General features: G+C 55.6%; 5 protein-coding genes across 5 annotated transcripts in view; 3 read left to right on the top strand and 2 right to left on the bottom strand.

Annotated features, from left to right (window-relative positions):
- The window catches only part of VOLCADRAFT_107867 (uncharacterized protein), a gene marked incomplete at its 3' end in the record, with an annotated part of 22089 nt that extends 21503 nt beyond the window's left edge, over nucleotides 1-586 (bottom strand). The window contains exons 1-3 of the mRNA XM_002957849.1: nucleotides 541-586; nucleotides 297-432; nucleotides 1-152 (exon numbers count right to left, since the gene is read on the bottom strand). Of these exons, the coding sequence (XP_002957895.1) occupies nucleotides 1-120 (120 nt within the window). The 5' untranslated portion in view covers nucleotides 121-152; nucleotides 297-432; nucleotides 541-586. The remainder of the gene's footprint in view (nucleotides 153-296; nucleotides 433-540) is intronic.
- A 2827-nt stretch (nucleotides 587-3413) lies between these two features.
- VOLCADRAFT_107865 (uncharacterized protein) lies at nucleotides 3414-6507 on the top strand (the record flags this gene model as incomplete). Its single annotated transcript, XM_002957878.1, has 4 exons — nucleotides 3414-3786; nucleotides 3858-3977; nucleotides 4896-5296; nucleotides 5668-6507. The coding sequence occupies 4 exons, from the start codon at nucleotides 3417-3419 to the stop codon at nucleotides 5929-5931; spliced, it is 1155 nt and encodes a 384-aa protein (XP_002957924.1). The 3' UTR covers nucleotides 5932-6507.
- Nucleotides 6508-6820: 313 nt separating this feature from the next.
- VOLCADRAFT_99057 (uncharacterized protein) lies at nucleotides 6821-10052 on the bottom strand (the record flags this gene model as incomplete). The annotated part of the gene is made up of 4 exons (XM_002957848.1): nucleotides 6821-7921; nucleotides 8276-8433; nucleotides 8796-8925; nucleotides 9336-10052. 4 exons carry the CDS (start codon nucleotides 10050-10052, stop codon nucleotides 6821-6823), a joined length of 2106 nt encoding a protein of 701 aa, XP_002957894.1.
- A 490-nt stretch (nucleotides 10053-10542) lies between these two features.
- Nucleotides 10543-14013, top strand: VOLCADRAFT_99056 (uncharacterized protein; the record flags this gene model as incomplete). Its single annotated transcript, XM_002957877.1, has 7 exons — nucleotides 10543-10575; nucleotides 10707-11033; nucleotides 11352-11645; nucleotides 12138-12380; nucleotides 12775-12978; nucleotides 13263-13385; nucleotides 13828-14013. 7 exons carry the CDS (start codon nucleotides 10543-10545, stop codon nucleotides 14011-14013), a joined length of 1410 nt encoding a protein of 469 aa, XP_002957923.1.
- Nucleotides 14014-17928: 3915 nt separating this feature from the next.
- Nucleotides 17929-20846, top strand: VOLCADRAFT_107864 (uncharacterized protein; the record flags this gene model as incomplete). Its single annotated transcript, XM_002957876.1, has 4 exons — nucleotides 17929-18307; nucleotides 18380-18499; nucleotides 19795-20195; nucleotides 20583-20846. Exons 1-4 carry the CDS (start codon nucleotides 17938-17940, stop codon nucleotides 20844-20846), a joined length of 1155 nt encoding a protein of 384 aa, XP_002957922.1. The 5' UTR covers nucleotides 17929-17937.
- Between the last annotated feature and the right edge of the window lie 1436 nt (nucleotides 20847-22282).

The following is a 22282-nucleotide window of genomic DNA, read 5'->3' as shown; positions in this document are numbered from 1 at the left end:
AGTCTCCGCGTCCCTGTGTCCCTGATCCTCCACGGCCCCCTCCGATGCCGTTTTGATCTTGAACAAGAGGGATTTCGCGTCCGAGACGGTAAGGCCCGGTACATTCCCTCTCAGTGCCATGGCGGCGCGAAGCGGGGAGAGCTGGAAATCCTCTGCAATGAAGGGCACATTGTCTTTCAAAACACCGTTCGCAAAGTTTCCGGTTGTTCTCGGCATGGCACGGGGACATCGCCGCCCCACGTCTCTGGCACGGACTCGCGCTTTTCTCTCTGTGATCAACAATCTAAATCTCTCACCTCGGAACAGTTCCCATGCTTCACCAACGGAGTAGACGCCGAGAACTTCTTCGAATTGACGACGCACAGCATCCACCCGTTCATCGTCCCCGTCCAGCACATCGTGGAGACACGTCGCGAGAGCCGCGACATCCGACTATAGACACAGCAGAGAATTGAATAAACCCCGAGTGAAGGCGAATGGCTGCAAGTGCACCATGGCGCATTTGCATGGTTGGAAGCCACAAAGCAAGAAAGGACATACCGCGTCATTTGGACTTCGTGTCAGCTGGTCTCGAGGGTCTCCATCAAAAGAATTGCTCTGCCCGACAGTTTGTCCTACCCTCTAAGTCAATCTGTCAACCAAACAAAACAGGTTTTAGGCACCACAGAGCTGGCCCCCTTACAAAACCCGCAAAAGTCCCCTCTGCCACAGATAGGGGTGGAACCGCAAATCCCGAAACCTCCCTTCAAGCAAATCTGCTATGAAACACTTTGGCAGGAGCATTGCGGTCTAGCCTGGGCAGTAGAACTGCGAGTAACATTTGCTTCGTCTTCTTGGGTGCCATGGGAGCGCGCTCGTGGAAAGTTTGCCAGGAAGCCTTTTGTTGAGTGGAAAACTATAACATATAACTCATAACTGATTTAGATTGAGAATTCGGACCTGTTCTGAGCGGTATTCTGCATGTTTAAGCAGCCTCTCGCACAAATGTGTCCGGTCGTAATAAAGAGTTCGTCAGTGTACGGGCCGAAACCTCACTGCCAATGCCGAAATAGTTTCCGATTTCTGGACCCTTCTGCGAAACCTCGCGAAACTGCCGAAACTGCCGAAACCCTGAAAATGCTGTATTTTATGACGTCCATGGTATGCAAACGCTGTTCGTGGGCCCTATGTGCCTTTGCGCCTCATGGGACCTGCTCATGTGTGTCCGAGTCGAGGCGCTGCAGGCGCCCTTGGTCACTACTGCCTGCAGCTCGTGCCGGACCTCAGGCGGGACGGGTCCCGCGCACTTTTGCGCGATATGGACGCGCATCTCCTGAAGGCGCCCTTGCTTGGACTCGGTCCGGCAGTACTTGCAGATGATAGTCCAGTTCTTACACTTTGCATTATATTCTTTCTTCTCAAAGTGAGCCCAAACGGTCTGATCAGCGGTCCTTCCGCCCTTGTTTTTGACCGGATCTGTGTCTGCACTGACAACGGAAGTTGTCTGAGACATTGATAAGATAAACTCAACATTTGCAGAGTTTCGCAGCCTTGCACAACGCGCCTACACTTTGAAACTATTCAAAGTAGGTTCCGCCGTACGGCGCTAGCCGAAAGGGGCCGAAACTAGTTTCGGCCTTTCCGCAGAACCAGGACCTCTTCGCCGGAAACACCGAAACTAGTTTCGGCAGGTTTACGTTTCGGCAGGTTTACGTTTCGGCCCGAACACTGGAGTTCGTACATGTCGCCCCAAAAGTCAGGAGCGAATTTTACCGCGCAGATGCGCGCGTGCGATTCTCAAAATGCGCCTGTACAAGTGTATATAAATTTTCTTGGCGGACCAGGTGCGCCAGCGCGTTGCGCAGGTGGGCATGTTGGCCATAGCCGCACGCCGCATGCAGGCTGGACTATTGCGTGGATGCTTTGCAGTAACTGAAAGCACCGAAAGCCAACGTCGTAGCTTGCAACTCTGGGCTCGTGAAACTGCCGCGGAAGATGAAGCGTTTGGCGAAGAAGCAGTTGTGTGCAAGCCATAAGGCGCCTGCTTTCGGTAGCGCAGCGCATAATGCACATTGTTCCGACTAAACTCAAATTACATAGTTGCGCAAAGTATAACATACATAAACTTAATTAAACATAAGAACAGATAAGACGTTTACGCCGGTGACATGGACGCCGCTGTTGGCTTGGAACAGCTATTTGCTGTGCATAGGGACGTGCCCGCGTTAGCCGTGTTGCAACAGCTCAGGATGGATTTCAGCCAGCAACAGCCTCAAGAGCTGCTGCACAACCACCGGAAATGTCTTCAGTTGGGCACGTGTAGTTTTGGTCGGCGGGGTCGAGCATCGTACGCATTGTGCACAGAAATCAAGGTGCAGCGTCTCTGTAACATCGCCAACAGGTGGCAGGCTTGCCGGGCACGAAATGAAGGGGGGGTCGCATCTCACTATTCAACTAAGCATGCATGTGCTCGGTTGAATGCTCGGTAGCGTGCGAGTTTACCCCTATCAGGATGTTTGTTTGCATATTCCTCCAAGCGAGAGGGCTTGGACCTATGCTGATGTTCGTTCCAAGAAGTGAACTGAGGAGTGATGCTACGGTGAAAGGTATGCACATAAATTCGCCCGTGCACCAAACGCCCTGTAACTCGCCTACGCTAATCTCACATTCCAATATGCCACTGCACTTTCCTCTCCAGCCTGGCCACATTCTCTTCCTCGCAAACGTACTTGGGCACCTTACAATCCAACACCATACGTGCTTTGGAAACGCGGGCAGCTGCTTCACAAGGACCCCCCTATTTGACGTACGGCATATTGGTGATGACACTTATTTTGGCGACGGGCAAAAAAATCTGCCATAGAGCTATTTCCACTGATACACGCTTGGCGACGCCATACCCATTGCGTGTCACCAAAATATCGTGGCATTACGGTAAGCTGATGTAATGGGTACTGATTCCTGATTCTGTTGTGGCCATTGAACCCGGATGTCAAGCCAAAAGTGATACTACGCCGACCACCAGGCCACCCCCCAAGCGATGTTCCCCACGATTGCCCACCAGCATCTCTGTTTGCACAATGCTTCCTGAACCGTCAAGGAAGGCGATGCCCGGTCGCAAATGCAAGTCGCTTTGTTGGTGTGCATGTAGCATAGATCCGCCGCTCCAATCTCATGGCCAAGGAATCAGATTATAGAGAAGTATCTTACCGCTCCGTTGCGAGATCTCCAGCTAGCCTGCTCCCGGTGCCCCGGTCTCAGCAAACGTGCATTTTCACGGGTAGGTTACAGTTATCCGTTACGCTATGAAAGGTCGTACCAGGCCGATTGCGCATAAAATCATCAGGTTTGGGTTTGGTTGCGTGTTAATCTTTAAGGATAACAAGGAATTTGAAAGTAGTTGCGTCGGGTAGCGCTTCAGTTGTGTTAAAGGAGCCATGAGCAACAGGCCTAGCGAGAGCGAGCTCGCATCCCAGAAAAGCGAAAAGATCCCACGTGTCGGAATCAATCGCATAACAAGCGAGGACGCCTTTCAATCGGTCATGGAAGTTTCCCGAAACTTTCCCTTTTATGAGAGCAGCATGTTTGACGCAAGTTCTGTCTTCGCCGACCGAGTTCGAAAAACATATGATACTGCTGGTCTGAAGTTCCTTGTGGAGTTCCTTAGCGAGACCATAGCTATGTTCGACAAAATCGTTCTCCGTCCATACGCTCGGGACGAGCCCAAGTACCTCCTCCTCTACGCAATCCTGTCCAAACTGGCACTGCTAAATTCAGACCCAGGATCACTGGTTATCTTGCCAGCCGGTGGGGGCCTGTTTATTGCCACCTTCAATGTGCACTATCGTGCTTTCTAACGACATTTTCTTGGTCCTCAGGCACTGATGATCCATTTGCCGACGAGTCTGCACATCTGGCCGCTGATCTGTTTGAAGAGACCTCATCCGATGAAGAAGAACAGCGGTGTGAGGACGAATACAGGAAATCTGCGCCGTACGGTGAGTGCCACCTGCAGGCAGCTGCCCGCATGGCAGGGTGGAAACTGGGATGTAGACTGGCTAGGCTATGCCCAGTCCATGAGCATAGTTGCAACCTCTGCGCTTTTAGGTTTTCAGCAGTCCATTCCAAGTTACAAGCTCCGCATAACGGGGGTGTTCGCGACAGAGGGGGGTGTCATGGGCAATCGTGTTTTTTTGGTGCCTAGCAATGGGACATGGTCGTCCTCCTCCGTTCGCCTGCGCTGGAAACCGAGCCTGAAACCTCTTAACTGCTGACAGCTAGGTGGGGCTTCGGCCAAAGTAATACGCAGCTCACGCCCCCGCAAATAGAGGTTTCTCCATTCGAGTCGTGGATTGCACTAGATGCAAAAGCCACAGCCCCGGTGCGAGCAAGCCACACCAACCGCGTTTTCATACTAGGGGTTGATCCCATCACCATCATTTTATGGTCGACGAAACCAAATGCTTCATTATAATTCTATCTGCATCTCAATAAGCGGCTCGGTGCGAGCTAACCCATGCCTGGAGATGAGATGCCTCAGGGTAAACAAATGGTGCTGCCATGCCATTGTGGCTGGGCAATCCGCCACCTGCAAATCATGCTGATGCCACTCCTACAACCTGCCCGGCTCGTGGCACATGTACTCTTCCTCACAGAGTTTGGTAGTTTAGCATCCGATTGCTGTAGTGAACAACTTGTGAAACGGACCCTCCACGGGCGGACCCTGATGAGCAGCAGGAGACATTCCCCTTCTTGAATATGGAGTATTAATTGCTGGTGTTGAAGGAGCGCTGGTGTTGCCCATGTCAGACGGGGGCTAGGAAGTCCTCTGGCTGCTGGCATATTTCGTGTTTAACCTCTGGCTTCCAGGTCGAGCTTGTCATGTGTCGTTTTGTGCATGTGATGGGATCCTGCAGGTCGTCCGCAGCTTGTTGTCCTCCGTGCACCCCCGGAAATGAGGGCATCACGGAATGTCAATCTGGAGACAGCCATGGAGAAAGGCTACAAGGCAGTGATGCTGGTGGAGCAGGTGAATTGCTTGTTCTTTGGATATGACATATGGCAGCCCATGGCAACAGCTATAGAGCTGGCGATCCAGAATGGCAAGCAAGATCCGGTGACGGTGTTGCTCGCAAATGTTACAAGGGAGTGGTATTTCGCCTCTGTGCAGCTGGTTGGAGAGATCAGCGAACAAGGACTTCCCCGGCCCACTCGAAACGAGTTCTGGGCATGTGGTTACCGGTTCCGCCTCTTTGCTTGCAAATACTTCCTCTGTGACCTCCTGTCTCCCTACACTGGTGGGAGTCCATTGCCTCCGGTGAGGCCGAACTTTGGAGGGCAAATAGGGGCCTCGGCTGCATAGTGGGATGCATGTGATGGATGTTGTGTGTTCCGGATGTCGTCTTCCTGGGGCTTCATGACGATAGGAGCTGTACTTCATGAAAATGTTCCAACAAATTTGGTTCTAATTTGGTTGCACGGACTGAAAACGTTTTTCGGGTTTGCTGCAAACGTTTTTCGGGCCCCTGCCCGGTGAAGGCAGTTGTTTAACAGGGACGGCCTATCGTACAGTGCGGCATACACTCGGTGAATATATGCACACTGAAGTATGCTTCCAGCATCTCCACCAAGAGGCCTTTTCGGCAGCCAGCTACTGAACTTTCCCCCAACATCCCCTTGGCCCTGCAGGTTTTCGCCCGCATACACAACGTGCTGTACCCTGGTGTAGACATTTCCCAGGTCGCAGCTCGGGCGGAGCGGGGCAGTGATGCACTAAAAACGCTGGCGGACGAGTGGGTGAAGGCCTGTATGGTAGATCTGGATAGGAGTCAGAAGCTGAAGGACATGGAGCGGGAGATGATGGCTTCGGAGCAAGAGGTGAAGGACATGGAAGAAGAGGAGGAGGCCCTCAAGAGGCATCAGCTGCAGCAGCAGCAGCAGCAAGGCCAGTAATGTTGGGCCTCTTCTCGTAATGATCGCCACATTTGCAGCAGTCCTCGAATAAATAAACACGGGATGTTGAACGTTGGGCTTGTTGCTCCACTAATGGGAATGTCTTCCCCCCCTTCTTGTTGCATGGCCTGGAGGAAAGGGTTGTTCACCCTGCACTGAAATGGAGCTGGCTGACCCACATACGTTTGGAATTGGCATGTTGGAGGTGCAGTGCGGCGGATTAGATGTGTCAAGTGGACATGAAGTAATGCCGCGGAGCTGTCAGAGCCTGCACCCGTGCCATGTCTCTACATGTGTGTGTGGTCGCATGGCAGTTTGAGGACTGTTGCCTCAGCCTGTAGTGCTGACTTCACTGGCTGGGCTTCCTGCCGCCCCTTGCTGCTGGCCGTGCCACTTTGGAGTGGCCATCGGTGAGGCACTCCTGATGGACCGATTCTGCCGCCTTATTGCCGTTATTAGCACAAAGGCGGGAAATTGCTGGTTCTGGACTGGATGCATCCCATCCATCCTCAATCAACCAATCACACCCACAACCGGATCTGAACAGTTACACTACGAATAATAGCTCGGCTGAGCAGCTGACAATCCTGTAACAACATTGCATGCTGCTGCTGTGCTACATATGACATGTACCAGCAGCAGTTTGCGGAATGAATGGACTGGGCTGACCCTAGCTAGGATATCATCTGCAATTTAGGCGCACAGCTACCAGGTTAGCTTATTATTTCCCCTCCTGCTCCCCCCGCGCCCCATCCCCTTCACCATTCCCGTGCAGCTAGAACCCCCCACAACCACCCCCACAGTCACCACCAAAATGTACCACTACAAACAAAATGTTTACATGAACACTCGAGAAACAGATGGGGCCCTGCTGCTCCCGCTCCTGCTGTTATGCGCCGCTGGCCCCACCGCTGCTGTCATCACCCCCGCAAACCCCGCCCCCACTCCCACTCCCGCCACCGCCACCACCATGGTGACGACCAGCCTCCAGCCGAGTCGCCAGCTTCCTGAACAGCACCGGCGGACCGCTGCTGATGGCGAACATGAGCACACCCCCCGCCACACCCACATTTAAAGACTCCATAGCACCTTCCATGGGCACGCTGATGGGGGCGCAAACCCGCCGTACATCTGCTGACAGGCCCCCCCCCTCACTGCCCAGCACCAGCGCCACACCACCGGCCCATGGAGCCCCCTGACTGGCGGGCACCTCCTCTTCAGCAGCCGCCCTGGAGCGGCACAACCCTCTCCACCCCGGTTCCATGCCAACCGCACCAACTCCTTCAGCGCAGCCACCATAACTACCATAACCACCAGCAATACGACTAACAGCAGCATCACGACCCTGTTGATGCAGCACCGTCAAGAGGTCCCCGGACTCCTCTTCCCTCCCATACTCCCCTCCCTTCACGTCCGCCTCCTCCTCAACTTCCTCCTCCTCCTCCATATCCGCACACAGCAGCACCAGCCCCACCTCCTCCGCTACCTCTAGAAGCTCGACCAGGTCCCCTGTCACCGTCGGCAGGCGCAGCAGCGCCCCCCGGCTGCTGCGGAGGGCCTTATCGTTGAACGGGTCGCAGCACCCAGGCAATAGGAACAACCCATCCCAGCCGAATGCAAGAGCAGAGCGAGCCAAGCTGCCCAGGTTGCCAGGGTCTTGTACGGCGTCGAGGACGAGCAACCGTACGGCAGCGGGCGCGGTTGCCTGTTTAGCTGTGCTGTTGGTAGTTGATGTTGTCATATGTAGTCGGTTCTTGTTGTTGTTATTGTTGTTGCTTTCATGTCCTGCTGCTATTACGGGTGCAGTTGGTGTTGGTGGTGTGGATGTCGGTGTTGGTGTTGCGGTCGCTATAGGTGGCCCCCTCCCCCTCCCCTTCTCCCGGCCTCCCAGCACCCGCAGCTCCTGGAGCAGCTGGCGGAGGGTCTTCTCCGCGGGCAGATCCACCTCCGCAATCGCCTCCACCCCAGCCGCACTCATCACTCCGCTCACCTGCACGCCAGTGCACATGCGTATGCGGACATTGCATGCATGGACACATTACACATTTATCAATTATATCAATACGAAATTGCGTTCGTTCATCCACCCACACATCCTGCCAGCCCTGTGTCTTGGCAGCATTCGCGATGGTGTGATGCAGTGGTGGTGTGGAGGTACATGTTTGGGGGGGGGGGCCCGGGACCATGGATTTATCCTGCCGAACCCTCCCCCCCCCTCCCCCTCCCACCCATACATACATACATTCATATATACAAACAATATCCCGCTCATTCTATTTCCTCTGTTGTGTTGCCGTAGTATGTGCTGCTGCTACTGCTGCTGATTATAATTTATAGCTCCCACCCATCCCCATCCCCCTCCGAACCACTCCCCAACCTTCTTCATGACTGCCTCAGAGACCTCAAGTACTCGGTCCGCCACCACGCGGGTGCCCGGGGGGAGGGGGGGAGCTCCCTCCGGGAGCAGCAAAACCCGCACGTGCAGGGGAGAGGGGGAGTCACCTTGGGGTGGGGGATGGGGGGGGAGGGGAGGAAAGGAGGGAGATAGGTGTACAACTGTGCGAAGTAGGGGGATATAGCTGTTCCAACCGCGTGTAACAGCCTGCTGGCAGTTCCTACTCCCCCCCGTGGTTTGCGGGCGGGCACCCTCATCCTTCTCATCGCCCATCTGCGCCCGACTTCTGCCAAGTCAATGACAACCATGGTTTGATCAACCCATCACCTCCACCATCACCACCCCCAACCCCAACCCCATCTGTGGAATCCGTTCCGGGTCAACGGCGGCGTCCCCTCCACTCCTCCTGGAGACAGCTGTGTCATTGCAACACCGCGGCACGCTCACTCTCCCCATCCCTCCGCCTCACCTGCCACTTCCTGCAGCAGCTCCGCCCCCACCAGCAGCCCTCGCCGTACTTCCCGCCGGTACGACACATTGCTCCGCAACCGCACCAGGTGCTTTACGTAGTTATTGGAGGCGGAGCTGATGAAGTGCACCTGGCAACAGACCACACGGAGGGGTGCGGGGGGAATCGGAATCGGAGGGGAGGGTGAGGGGGGGAAAACAAATACACATTTGCAAAAAGCCGAACGGAAATAACTTGATTAGGGGATCAGAGTCCTCCGGGCGAATGGGGCTTAGGGTGTAGGTGTCTTCCAGGGTCGTGTACGGGCGTGTACGGGTCCTTCCTCAAAACTACAAAACCGAAACTGCGTCTCCTGCAACCCCCTTGGACAGAGACTTGGCTAGGTGAGTCGAGCTCCTGCATCCTGTCAAAGGCCATTTCCCGGCTGGCTGGCTGCCTGACTGGCTGGATGTTCTCTAAAACCCCGGGCCAGTACGGCAACCCACACCCCTATCCTGCACACCCCCGTACACCTGCTCCCCCCCGCCTTTCGGCTCCTACCTCGGGAAGGTCGGGGCCCTGAGATGAGCTAGGAAGGACTGCCGTACGGGTGCTGCTGCCGTACGCTTCACGGCCATCCGTGCTAGCCGTGTCGCTGTACCGTGCACGTGTGGCTGGCTGGCGCGTTTCTTTCTTGTACGGGAAGCTTTGTTGAGATTGGAAGTCCCCTGCCGGCCTGGGTGGTCCCCTAGATGGCTGAGGCGGTGGGGGCCGTTGTGGCGGGGCCCGGGGTGTATCGGTGCCGGGGGGGTGCCGGGGTTGGGCGGCAGCGGCGAGGGCGTTCTTGTTGCTGCGATTATTGCCGCTGGCAGCGTCGTGTATAGCTTGAGATGTGCGAGGTACGGGCTGCGGCGTCTCGTGGACCTTCCGCAGTGCTGATGGTCGGGATGGGAGTCCCCCCGGGGCTGAGCGCCCGGCTGCCGCTAGAGCAGGGCACCGACCCGTGGCAGCAGTAAAGTCTGCCCACATGCGCCAGGCTCCGAAGGGGCTGGAGCTGGGACGAGGTTGGGCCAAGCGCAGGGCGTGGCCTTCGGCCACGCCACCTTGTGCAAGCAGTTTTCGAACGACAACAAGTTGCGAGGCTAAAGCGAAAAGATTGATGTGCGAGCAGCTTAAAGAGGTGATTGGAAGGAGCGCAGCGCAACGCGGGCTGTCGACGACGGCGCTGAAATGTTGGAGGACTTGCACTGTGACTTTCTGGAGGTTCCTGTAGTACATATAACCGTACAAGGATAAAGAGCAAAAGTTGCCATGTGCGGCAGTTTGTTGTCCCGGAGGCCCGGACATTTCTTGGTCTTGGTCAGCGAATTTGATCGTCCCAACGGTTTCAACAGTGAGAGACTTTGCCCAGCACGGCCTCCAGCATGCAGCTGGCAACAGACATGTAGCTCAAAGAGTAGAGTTTAACAGTCAAAAAGGGTAACACAAGAACATGAATACGTATCGACAACGTTCTCAGTCTTGTTCGGCGGCAGGAGGACAACTTTGGAATGAGGCCCATGGAGTGCAACGGGTCACGCATTTCACCTTGCAACGATTATCCCAGTCGCAAACAAAAGCAAGAGCGAAAGCTGTCGGTCGCTGTGGCGACCAGAACCCTTCATCGACAGGTAGTTCGCACCTCCGCCACAGCAGATTTCCAGTCGCGCATCATGCCACACGATTGACTATCTTGTATTCTTGTTTGTGACTAACTCCATGGACTCAGATGCCGCAAGTTCCAGCGGCCGGGTTGCGACAAGTGAGCATTCCAGCGACTGCACCACCCACAGTTTTTCACCGCAGTCTTCCGCCGCTACCACCTGGCGAGCCGTGCTAGCTACCGCAGCCTCTGCATGCGTCCTCCTGCCCTCCTTTCTCGCGCCGCCACAGCCACTTCTCGATGCCCAGCGTTCCCCACCACCTTCGCCCTTGCCACCTCCTCTACACGAAAACGTTATGCGCCTTGAAGCCTCATTCCTAGCACTCCCAGCGGCGCTGGCGGCGGAGCTTCCCAACGGCGTTACAAGTTCCGCTGTCGCCGCTGCAAGAATGGACGCTGTACGACACCTCGCAGCGGCACCGGATGTACGGACGATGCGTGAGGTTTCGGAGGAGCTGGCGGCGCGGGCCGCGCCCCCGGGCTCTTCCTCGGCACCAGCCCCGGCGGCGGGTGGCGCGGGCGATGGAAAACCTCCCAACATGAAGGCTCGGCTCCAGGTATCCACCTGATGCGTGTGACCCCCCCCGCCAGTCAGCCACCCCACGAGCCGTCTTAGGTCCCAAGGGCCGCATGAGGCTTTCCCTCTCTTGCTGACTCCACCTTGGTGGGTGCTAGTGGCTGGCTGGGTGGTAGTGGGTGGTAGTGGGTGGGCGGGCAATCCCACCACAACCAACCTCTCACCCTGGGCCTGGGCGCTCCTTCCCCTTTCCCATGCTGCTGTTGTTGCTGCTGCTACTTATCCGCCCCCCTCCTCCCCTTCCTCCTCCTCATCCTCCTGATCTCTCCTCTTCGCCGGATCACTCCCCGGGCCCCAGGCTCCGGACTTAGCGCTGCTGCTGGGGATGTCCCCTGCGGAGGCAAAAGCCCTTATAGCTTCGCAGCGGGAGCTGGGCCGACTGACCCGTGGGTCGGCCACCCAATCAATTGAGATGCTGGGGCAGCTGCTGGGGCTATTCGGAACAGGATCGGGGGCGGGAGCGGGAGGAGTCGGCGGGTTTGGTGGGGAAGGGGATGTACGGCAGCGGCAGTTGGGACGGCTGGTGGTACGGCAGCCTCGTGTACTGCTGGTTTCGGCGCCGGAGCTGCGGGAGCGTTTCGTGGAGCTTCAGGTGAGAGAGGACCCTGCGAACAATACCCCTCCTCTTCATTGTATTGTTTAGCCGCCTAATTATGCCGCCTAAAGTTCCCCTTTAGGGGATCAAAAACTGAGGGGGAAGCGAGGGGGGGGGGGCGAAGTTTGACTCGCTGTATGCAGTAAACTAGGTGTATGTAGTGAACTAGGTTCCAGGCCTATTAACCGTATGATAGAGTAATTATGCCGCATCATTAGGCACGGCTGGAATTGACCCACGAATGCACGTACGCACCTTAGGACGCACTCTTCGCACCCACACCATGTGGGTCCGTTTTATACATACATACACACATACATACATACATACATACATACATACATACCAAAAAGAGAACCCACTACCCCCGTGCCTTAGGAGACGTCCCCTCCCCACACTCATCCCTCACACATCCGCGAACCCGGATGTCCTTTCCCCCCCTAACCTAAGACCCTAATCCCTGACCTGTCGTATTCTGCCACCTCGCAGTCTCTTCTCTCCCTCCCCACCTCCCTGGCCCGGCGCGTGGTAGCCTCCCAACCCGGGCTCCTAACCCACTCCCCGGACGTGCTGCGGTCGCGGTTGTCGGGTTTGTGTTCCGTATTCAACACGGACCCCTCACTGGTTGCCGTACTGGCCACGCACCACCCCGGGTTGTTGGCGGTTAACGGGGGGGAGCTGAGCGGGCGGGCGGCCGCACTGACAGAGGAGCTGAGGCTGACGAAGCAGCAGGTACGGCATGTGTACGTGCTGTACGGCAGGGAGGAACGGAAGAGGTTATGTGTGTATGTGGGTACCATAACCCATAACCCATAATCCTGAGCAATTGCTGCAATAATGTCTTTCGTTAATTAATATTTCCACCGGAAGATTCCTGGTGTGTGTTTTTACCCTTTCCCCTCCACATCCTTTTCCTCCTCCTCCTCCTCCTCCTCGACCTCCTGAATCCGCGCCTTCTTCATCTTCTCCGCCACCACAAAGTCGTATGTGGTGAACCGCCCATTCGTCCAACATACGCCCAGTCTCATGTACCCCGCCTCAAAGCGCCTCTCCACTTCCCTTTCCCCGGCCCATACCCGTAACCAAAAACAACGAACCCAACCCCAACAAACTAAACTAACCGCAGGCAGTTGCCGTATTCCGCCGCCAGCCTCGCGCACTGCTGCTTCCCTCCGAAACCATGCGCACCCGGCTCCGGAATACGGCCCGGCTACTGGGGCTGCCCGGGGGCGGGGCGCTGGGTAGAGTGGTGCTCAACGCGCCTCGGTTGCTGTTGTCGGAGGAGGCGGAGGTGGAGAGGAGGTTGAAGGAGCTGGCGGTGCTGCTGCAGGTGGGGCATATGTGTGTTTGTGTTTGTGGGGCCCGGTTAATTGATTCGGTTAGCCGGTTCGGTTAGCCGGTTCGGTTAGCCGGTGGGGGTCTACTTCTACATGTGTCGCAGATGGTGCCCTCCCTCTTCAGCATGTGAGTGTACATGTATGTATGTACGTGTGGGAGGGGGATTAGGCTTCAGAAATCTGTGACCCCGCCTGATTCCTCCCAGCTTTCTCGCCCCCTTAACCCCACCATACATACGTACATACATACATTCATACATTCGCGCGTGCCGTACAGATACCCGCGGACCGAGCGGCGGTGGTGGCTTCCGAGCACCCGGTGTTGCTGGTGACCCCGGGGTCGGTGCTGGAGGAGAGGCTGCGCACCCTGGCTGAACTCGCACAGCTGAACATGAGCAAGGTGAATATGGTAACGGGGCCGGGGGGGAGGGGGGCTCTCGAGTGACGCTGTGTGTACGTTGTGATTGGACCGAGGCGAGTGTATGTATGTATGTATGTTCCATGTACGTATGTGTGCGTGTCTTTGTGTTCGGCGAGGAGCGAATATACGGGTTCACGCTTCTGCTGCATGTGGTTGAGTTTTTCTCATTTGTGGTCATACGGGTGGCGCACAATGTGAACGTATAGTTCCCTCCCCCCACATACACTCCCGGGGTGTCGTATGAGGGCGCTCATTCGCATGCTGCTCTCGTACCCCCGGTAGCCCCCTGTGTGGTGTGGTGTGGCCCGGGTTCGGCCCCTGGGTTTCCAAGGCCCCCTTCAGCCCCGGGTCGGATCCACTCACCCGCCCAACCCCCGGCACATACACATTCGTACACACTGGTACGGCGGGACTTGTTCAGGCTCGTGCCCTGGCGGTGGACAAGCCATCTCTGCTGACCAAGAGCAGTGCCTCCATGAGGAGGTCGGTGGCGGAGGCGGAGGCGGCGGAAGAGGGGGAGGGGGGAGGGGAGGGGCGAGTGCCGGGGGAGGGTTTCAACAAGGGCAGCAGCACCGAGGTCCAGAGGGACCACCGGAACCGACGGTAGCAGTGGCAGTAGCGGTAGCAGGTCTACACCAGCACGCTCAGTTGCGCGGAGAGGCGGCAGTGGGCAAAAAACCGGCAATGAGATATGCCGTGGAGGGGCCAGCAGTGGCTTCGGTCGCTTCACCCGTTGGTGGGGGTCGTCATGGACACGTGCACGGACAGACAGACAGACAGACAGAAAAGGAAAAATGGAAAGATGATGTATGAGGGGTCTCACCGCTTGGTTTAGTGAGAAATGGTGGACGTCCTACATACTAAGGGTATTAGACAGTCGCGCCGGGGGAGGGGACGTCCGTGGTTTGGCCTCGTTAGACCACGGTGGGGTCGGGGGTTGGTTGTGCAGTGCTGCTGTGTGACGCAATTCTGTGAGGGGGGACTGCTGCTCCGGGAACACTCTCTCCCTTCATGTATGTATGTATGTATGTATGTTTCAAAATGTTGGGGCAGACGGGGTTCTTCCTCGCTGTGCGCTGTGTCAGCATGCCTGCCCTGCTCGTCCACCTCCACTCGCATCTGCACCGAGCGGTAGCGATAGGAGGTTGGTTTAGCTGGGTAAGTGAAACCAAGCCAGCAGCTTCTGTAGCACGTACTTCACAACACTACGCACATGTGCACACACACATACATACATACATGTATGACTTAGATTACACTGTGGGCCGCGAGAGCCGGGGGCCGAAGCCGAAACACAGCGCAAGGGTCGGGAGCACACAGCCCAAGTCGGTTAGTCTTGTGTGCTCCCGACCCCGACTCAGACTGCCAAAACTCTACGCAGCCACTCCGCAGCCACTCCATCCAGCCCCTATATACATGTATGTATGTATGTAGGCAGGCTGCTGGCAGAGGTTAAGGCCTGGCTTCTGCTCCCGGAGTTTCCGGGTTCAAATCCGCCTGCCGACTCCTCGGGTGTTTGAGGGGTGTTGGATTGGGAGGTGGGCCCCCATCTTGTGGACGGTGTAGGACGTGATTATATCAACTTGCGAGCTGACCAGGAAGCAAGTTGAGGCGCCATTGATCCGCTAGATTTGGTTGGATGCTGGTGGTGAGTTGCTGAACCCAACGAATACATTCTGAAGTCGGATGGGGTGACGGATTAGGGTGCCCCTCTAGCAGGGGAGAACAAGGAACTGCTTCGGGAAAGGGGGCCGCTGGCGAAGCTATACCGCCTTGTAACAACATACATACATACATACATACATACATACATACATACATACATACATACATACACGCGCATGTGTGTGTATCTCGGAGGTGGCAAGGTGTTGTGCAATCTGCAGCTGCCGGTGGAGACAAAAACGCCGCCGCCCCATCCACCGCAAGCTCGTGGACGCGCAACTACACAACTCGGAACATCGGCACATCCCCCCAGGGCCTCACCTGTCGGCCGCTCAACACAGCTCCCCGGGGTCCGGGGCCGGGCGGCTCCCTCCTCGCACACCTGTAAAGGGCAGAGCCCACCTGCCCTGTCATGGCCACACACCCCTAGGCAAGCAAGCCGCCATGGCGTCAAGGCAGCGAGTTGAGGTTTGCTCCCGTCCCCGCTTGAAGTTGGTCCCTTGCATTAATTTGCATCATGCTTACCGGGGAAGGGGAGGGGGAGTATTTTTCCGTTTACTGAATTTGTGAGTCGCACCCACTCGTGGGCTTTATATTCGGCCAGATACCACCCCCAGCCTAAAAGGCCTAGTAGCCCGGGGTGAGCGCCTCGGGGTGATGATCTGCGGTTACTGTACGGCAGGGCATTATAGGACATGCCCTGCAGGGTCCTTCGCCCCCCGGCCCCACCTGGGTGGTCGTACACTCTCTCCCTCCACCCTCCAATTCGCCGTATGACAATGGCATATCAACCGCCTGCAGTACTGCAGTACAGGATAAGTCTCCCACACAGCTATAGCTTCTTCGGTCCCCTTCCGCCTCCCCACGACCAATACTCCTGTTTAAATCAGGTGACGATTATTAGGCATTTACGAAGCCCAATCAAATCAACCACGAGGGGGACGTTGTTCCCCTCATCACACCACCCACACCATCCACCTACACTGTCGGCCAAGTACACCAGCATGGCTTCACGCGAGCGCCAGGGCCCCCTGGGCCCTGAAAAGGAACGCTCGTTGACACCCTGCTCCGCTGCCACAGTTGGTGTCGCACCCCTAAGCGACGGCTGTGCAGCCTGAACACTGATTGCGCTTGCGTGTAGCTAATGCCCAACACCTTTGGTACGGCACTTGGCACATGATAGCGTGCCTGTGCATAGCTGATAGCGTGGCCTCCATGGTTCGGCCACTTCCCGCTCCGAGCCGCCTGGCCATCCAAACCCTGGAACAGCGGTTCCGTCCTCTTCAGACCAGATAGGCGCAGATACCGCGCTAGAAGGCTCATCGGGCGGGCCTCCCTGCCGCCCCTCGCGACACATGCCACGGTGCCTTCCCGGAACTGATCGATCTTGTGCTTGGCAAGGAAAATCGCCACCTCATGGAACTCCTCCTCATGGAACTGCACATCACAACCATGCCAACATGCCCCCCGAGTCATCATAACGCAGGAAGGCAGCGAAGCACAGTGCTGTAATGACCAGCCACATCGGGGCTCCTTTGGATGCCGAAAGGTGAGCCACAGCTATCACCCACCACCTGAGGGGTCAAAGGTTCCTTGCACCACGCCGCACCGTAGTCGTCCCCAGGGGGGGGAGCGCTTGGCTGCCGCCCGCACCGCCTTGCAAAGGGGGGGGGGTGCTTGGTAGGGTTCTCCGTTTCACACGCCATATCATGTTATGCGAAAATTGCAGTTGCTCTTAACTTTACCACGGCATAACTCGTCGCATTTTTGGCCACGGACGTCGAAAACATACAGTCCCCACAGTCTCAGGGCTCGCTGGCACGCAAAAGTATCCTCCCACTTTGCACAAAGCCTTAAAGGATCCCAAGGTTTTGTGTACTCCACGTTTATACAAACAAGTAACAGTTGTGCATATATGATGTGTGGAACAGGGGGGCATATCTTCACCCGTGGCAGCTACCCTGCGAAACCCTGCCTTCTCCGGTATTTCGGGGCACCCTCATCCAGTCACCCTAGTCAACTTCTCAGTGGATCGCTCAGGCTCCGCACCCACCACCAGCATCCAACGGAATCTGCCAGATCGACGGCGGCCCAACTCCATTCCTGTTCGGCTCACAAGACAACTTTATCCCAGGTCACCACCATCGATCGACGAGGGGCACATTTACCTCCACCATGGGAAGAATTTTCGACCCTGACAGGTATCGATCCCGGGGGCAATTGGTCGTGCCTTTTTGACATGTATGCGGAAGCCTGGCTGCCGTGTGTTCAGAGTGCCATGCAAGCGTCCCGGAAACTGAAACTGAAGGCCGTTCTTGCCCCGACACACACACAGTGGTGATGATATAAAGGAGCACGGCGGCGGCGACATTAAAGCGGATAGAGTGACACCGGGGGGGCCCCGTCTGGTGAAGCCGGAGGATCAACTCTTTTCCGCTAGCGAAAGTGATACTACTCCGACCATCAGGGCACCCGCCAAGCGATGTTCCCCACGATTGCCCACCAACGTCCATTCAGACAATGGTCCCTGAGCCGTGCAGGATGGCGATGCCCGGTCGCAAATGCAAGTCGCTTCGTTGGTGTGCATGTAGCATAGATGTGCCGCTCAAACCTCATGGCCAAGCAATAAGATTATAGCGAAGTATCTTATCGCTTCCTTGCGAGATCTCCAGTAGGCCTGCTCCCGGTGTCCTGGTCTCGGCAAACGTGCATTTTCACGGTTAGGTTACAGTTATCCGTTACGCTATACAAGGTCGTACCAAGCCGATTGCGCATAAAATCATCAGGTTGTGTGTTGATGTTTTGGAATTACAAGACGTTTGACAGTTTTTGCGCCGGGTAGCGCTTCAGTTATGCTAAAGACGCCATGAGCAACAGGCCTAGCGAGAGCGAGCTCGCATGCCAGAAAAGCGAAAAGATCTCACGTGTCGGAATCAATCGCATGACAAGCGAGGACGCCTTTCGATCAGCCATGGAAGTTTCCCGAAATTTTCCCTTTTTTGAGAGCAGCATGTTTGACGCAAGTTCTGTCTTCGCCGACCGAGTTCGAAAAACATATGATACTGCTGGTCTGAAGTTCCTTGTGGAGTTCCTTAGCGAGACCATAGCTATGTTCGACAAAACCGTTTTCCGTCCATGCGATCGGGACGAGCCCCCCTACCTCCTCCTCTACACAATCCTGTCCAAACTGGCGCTGCTAAGTTTATACCCAGGATCACTGGTCATCTTGCCAGCCGGTGGGGGCCTGTTTATTGCCGCCTTCAATTTTGCACTATCGTGCTTCCTAACGCCATTTTCTTGGTCCTCAGGCACTGATGATCCATTTGCCGACGAGTCTGCACATCTGGACGCGGATCTGTTTGAAGAGACCTCATCCGATGAAGGAGAACAGGAGTGGGCGGAGGAATACAGGAAATCTGCGCCGTACGGTGAGTGCCACCTGCAGGCAGCTGCCTGCATGGCAGGGTGCAAACTGGGATGTAGACTGGCTAGGCTGTGCGAATGAACCCAGTCCATGAGCATAGTTGCAACCTCTGCGCTTTTAGGTTTTCAGCAGTCCATTCCAAGTTACAAGCTTCGCATAAGGGGGGTGTTCGTGACAGACGGGGTTGTCATGGGCAATCGTGTTTTTTGGTGCCTAGCAATGGGACATGGTCGTCCTCCTCCGTTCGCCTGCGCTGAAAACCGAGCCTGAAACCTCTTAACTGCTGATGGCTAGGTGGGGCCTCGGCCAAAGTAATATGCAGCTCACGCCCCCGCAAATAGAGGTTTCTCCATTCGAGTTGTGGATTGCATTAGATACAAAAGCTGCGACAAGGCAGCCCCGGTGTGAGCGAGCCACGCCATACGCGTTCCCTTACTAGGGGGTGATCCCATCACCAAATCACCGATTTATCTTATATTTATTATTTAAGCCTATCTGCATCTCAATAAGCGGCTCGGTGCAAGCTAACCCATGCCTGGAGATGAGATGCCTTAGGGTAGGCAAATGGTGCAGCCGTGCCATTCGTGGCTGGGCAATCCGCCACCTGCAAATCATGCTGATGCCACTCCTACAACCTGCCCGGCTCGCGGGACATGTACTCTTCCTCACAGAGTTTGGTAGTTTAGCATTCCATTGCTTTAGTATGTTGTTACAGGGTGGTTAACTTCGCCAGCGGCCCCTTTCCCGGGCAGTCCCTGCTCTCCCCTGCTAGAGATGCACCCTATTGCGTCACCCCATCCGACTTCAGAATGTATTCGTTGGGTTCGGCAACTCACCACCAGCATCCAACCAAATCTAGCGGGTCAACGGCGCATCAACTTAGTTTCTGGTCAGCTCGCAAGTTGATTTTATCACGTCCTACATCGTCCATATGATGGGGGGCCACCTCCCATTTCAACACTCCTCAAACACCCGAGGGGCCGGCAGGCGGATTTAAACTCGGGTGGGCCGGGAGCAGAAGTCAGGCCTTAACCTCTGCCAGCCGCAGCTTTAGCATTCCATTGCTTTAGTGTAAAACTTGTGAAACGGACCCTCCATGGGCGGACCCGGATGAGCAACAGGAGACATTCCCCTTCTTGAATATGGAGTATTAATTGCTGGTGTTGAAGGAGCGCTGGTGTTACCCATGTCAGACGGAGGCTAGGAAGTTCCTGGCTGCTGGCATATTTCGTGTTTAACCTCTGGCTTCCAGGTCGAGCTTGTCATGTGTCGTTTTGTTCATGTGATGGGATCCTGCAGGTCGTCCGCAGCTTGTTGTCCTCCGTGCACCCCCGGAAATGAGGGCATCACGGAATGTCAATCTGGAGACAGCTATGGAGAAAGGCTACAAGGCAGTGATGCTGGTGGAGCCGGTTAAGCTTACACTCTTTAAATACGACATATGGCAGCCCATGGCAACAGCTAAAGAGCTGGCGATCCTGAATGGCAAGAAAGATCCGGTGACGGTGCTGCTCACGAATGCTGAAAAATGGTATTTCGCCTCTGTGCAGCTGGTTGGAGAGATCAGCGAACAAGGACTTCCCCGGCCCACTCGGAACGAGTTCCGGGCATGTGGTTACCGGTTCCGCCTCTTTGCATGCAAATACTTCTCCTGTCTCCTCCTGTATCCATTCATCATTGGCGGGAGTCCAAAGGCTACGGTGAGGCCGAACTTTGGAGGGCAGTCCTTTTACAGATAGGGGCCTCGGCTGCATAGTGGGATGCATGTGATGGATGTTGTGTGTTCCGGATGTCGTCTTCCTGGGGCTTTTAGAGGCACAATTCGTGAGGATAGGAGCTGTACTTCATGAAAATGTTCCAACAAATTTGGTTGTAATTTGGTTGCATAGATAAAAGTGTTTCGAGTTGATATGCTGCAACGTATGGGCCTGGTGAAGGCAGTTGTTTAACAGGGGTGGCCTATCATACAGTGCGGCATACACTCGGTGAATATATGCACACTGAAGTATGCTTCCAGCATCTCCACCAAGAAGCCTTTTCGGCAGCCAGCTACTGAACTTTCCCCCGACATCCCCTTGGCCCTGCAGGTTTTCGCCCGCATACACAACGTGCTGTACCCTGGTGTAGACATCTCCCAGGTCGCAGCTCAGGTGGAGCGGGGCAGTGATGCACTTAGAACGCTGGCGGACGAGTGGGTGAAGGCCTGTATGGTAGATCTGGATAGGAGTCAGAAGTTGAAGGACATGGAGCGGGAGATGATGGCCTCAGAGCAAGAGACAAAGGACATGGAAGAAGAGGAGGAGGCCCTCAAGAGGCATCAGCTGCAGCAGCAGCAGCAGCAAGGCCAGTAATGTTGGGCCTCTTCTCGTAATGATCGCCACATTTGCAGCAGTCCTCGAATAAATAAACACGGGATGTTGAACGTTGGGCTTGTTGCTCCACTAATGGGAATGACTTCCCCCCTTCTTGTTGCATGGCCTAGAACAAGGGGTTGTTCACCCTGCACCGAAATGGAGCTTGCTGATTATTGCGGCAGATTAGATGTGTCAAGTGGACATGCAAGTAATGCCGCGGAGCTGTCAGAGCCTGCACCGGCTCCATGTCTCTACATGTGTGTGTGGTCGCATGTACGACAAAGAATGGCAGGAGTGGGTGCCTGCTGGCACAGGATGAAAAGGCAGTTCGAGGACTGTTGCCTCAGCAGGTGGTGCTGACTGCACTGGCTGGGCTTCCTGCCGCCCCTTGCTGCTGGCTTTTTAACATAAAGGCAATGGTACTTTTCCCTCGTTTATGTAGTACTACTAGTAGTAATAGATGTTGCAGAGAGGCTCTCGTTGGCAACACTCTTTACCAAGCGCAGTGCACTTCAACACGGTGGGTATTAAGAGGCCAAGAGCCTCCCCGGCGATATAGCCTCAGCTCTCCAGCACACAGTTAAAGCCAGAAAAGGATGTCAAACCTGAAGTTGCTGATTGTCGGGTCCTTGGCAAACAAGTTTGTGAGTCCTCAGGGAAACGGGTTGTTTGACGGTAGGGACTACCAGCCTAGTTAGCATGCAGATACAATAAGCCGTGCCCCGAGCTCCGGGAACATAGAGTGCTGCTAGTCCTAGTTAAGACAATTGGTGCAACGCACGAGACCAAACCTTCACGATCTGGCTCAACACAGCTCCCCAGGGTCCGGGGTCAGGCGGCTACCTCCTCTCACCCACTCGTGAGCTTCTTTGTATTCGGCCAGATACCCCCCCCAGCCTAGGCCTAGTAGCCCGGGGGGTGATGATCCTGCGGGTACTGTACTGCAGGGCATTACAGGACATGCCCTGCAGGCTCCTTTGCCCCCGGCCCCACCTGGGTGGTCGTACACGAAGTTGATGCGTGATCCAGGAAATCCCGCATCCTCTCTCTACACACACACACACTCCTCTCCCTTGTATGCGTTCATGTTTCCACATAATAGCCAAGCAGAGGGTCCGGTTCATTTGCACATACATACACACGTGCATTCAGGCATTTCTTATATTGTTTAGACAACCCTAAGTCCCCCCAATCACTCAACCCCCCTCTCCCTCCACCTTACAACTTGCGGTACGACAACGGCATACACCGCCTGCAGTACTGCAGTACACGCTAAGTGTTTTAAGGGTCATACGTCACTTGAACCATTGGATAAATGAAACATGTGTGAATATCGCCTTACTGCAGTACGGGACAGCCTGCGCCTGCAGGAGCAGGGCCTAACACATGCGCGTGTCATGCCAACGGTGGTTTACGTCCTCCCCCTTTCCTCC

Source organism: Volvox carteri (assembly GCF_000143455.1).
Source record: "Volvox carteri f. nagariensis unplaced genomic scaffold VOLCAscaffold_81, whole genome shotgun sequence".
Taxonomy (NCBI): domain Eukaryota; kingdom Viridiplantae; phylum Chlorophyta; class Chlorophyceae; order Chlamydomonadales; family Volvocaceae; genus Volvox; species Volvox carteri.
The sequence above is the reverse complement of the archived record's forward strand: the minus strand, read 5'-3'. Positions and strand labels throughout refer to the sequence as shown.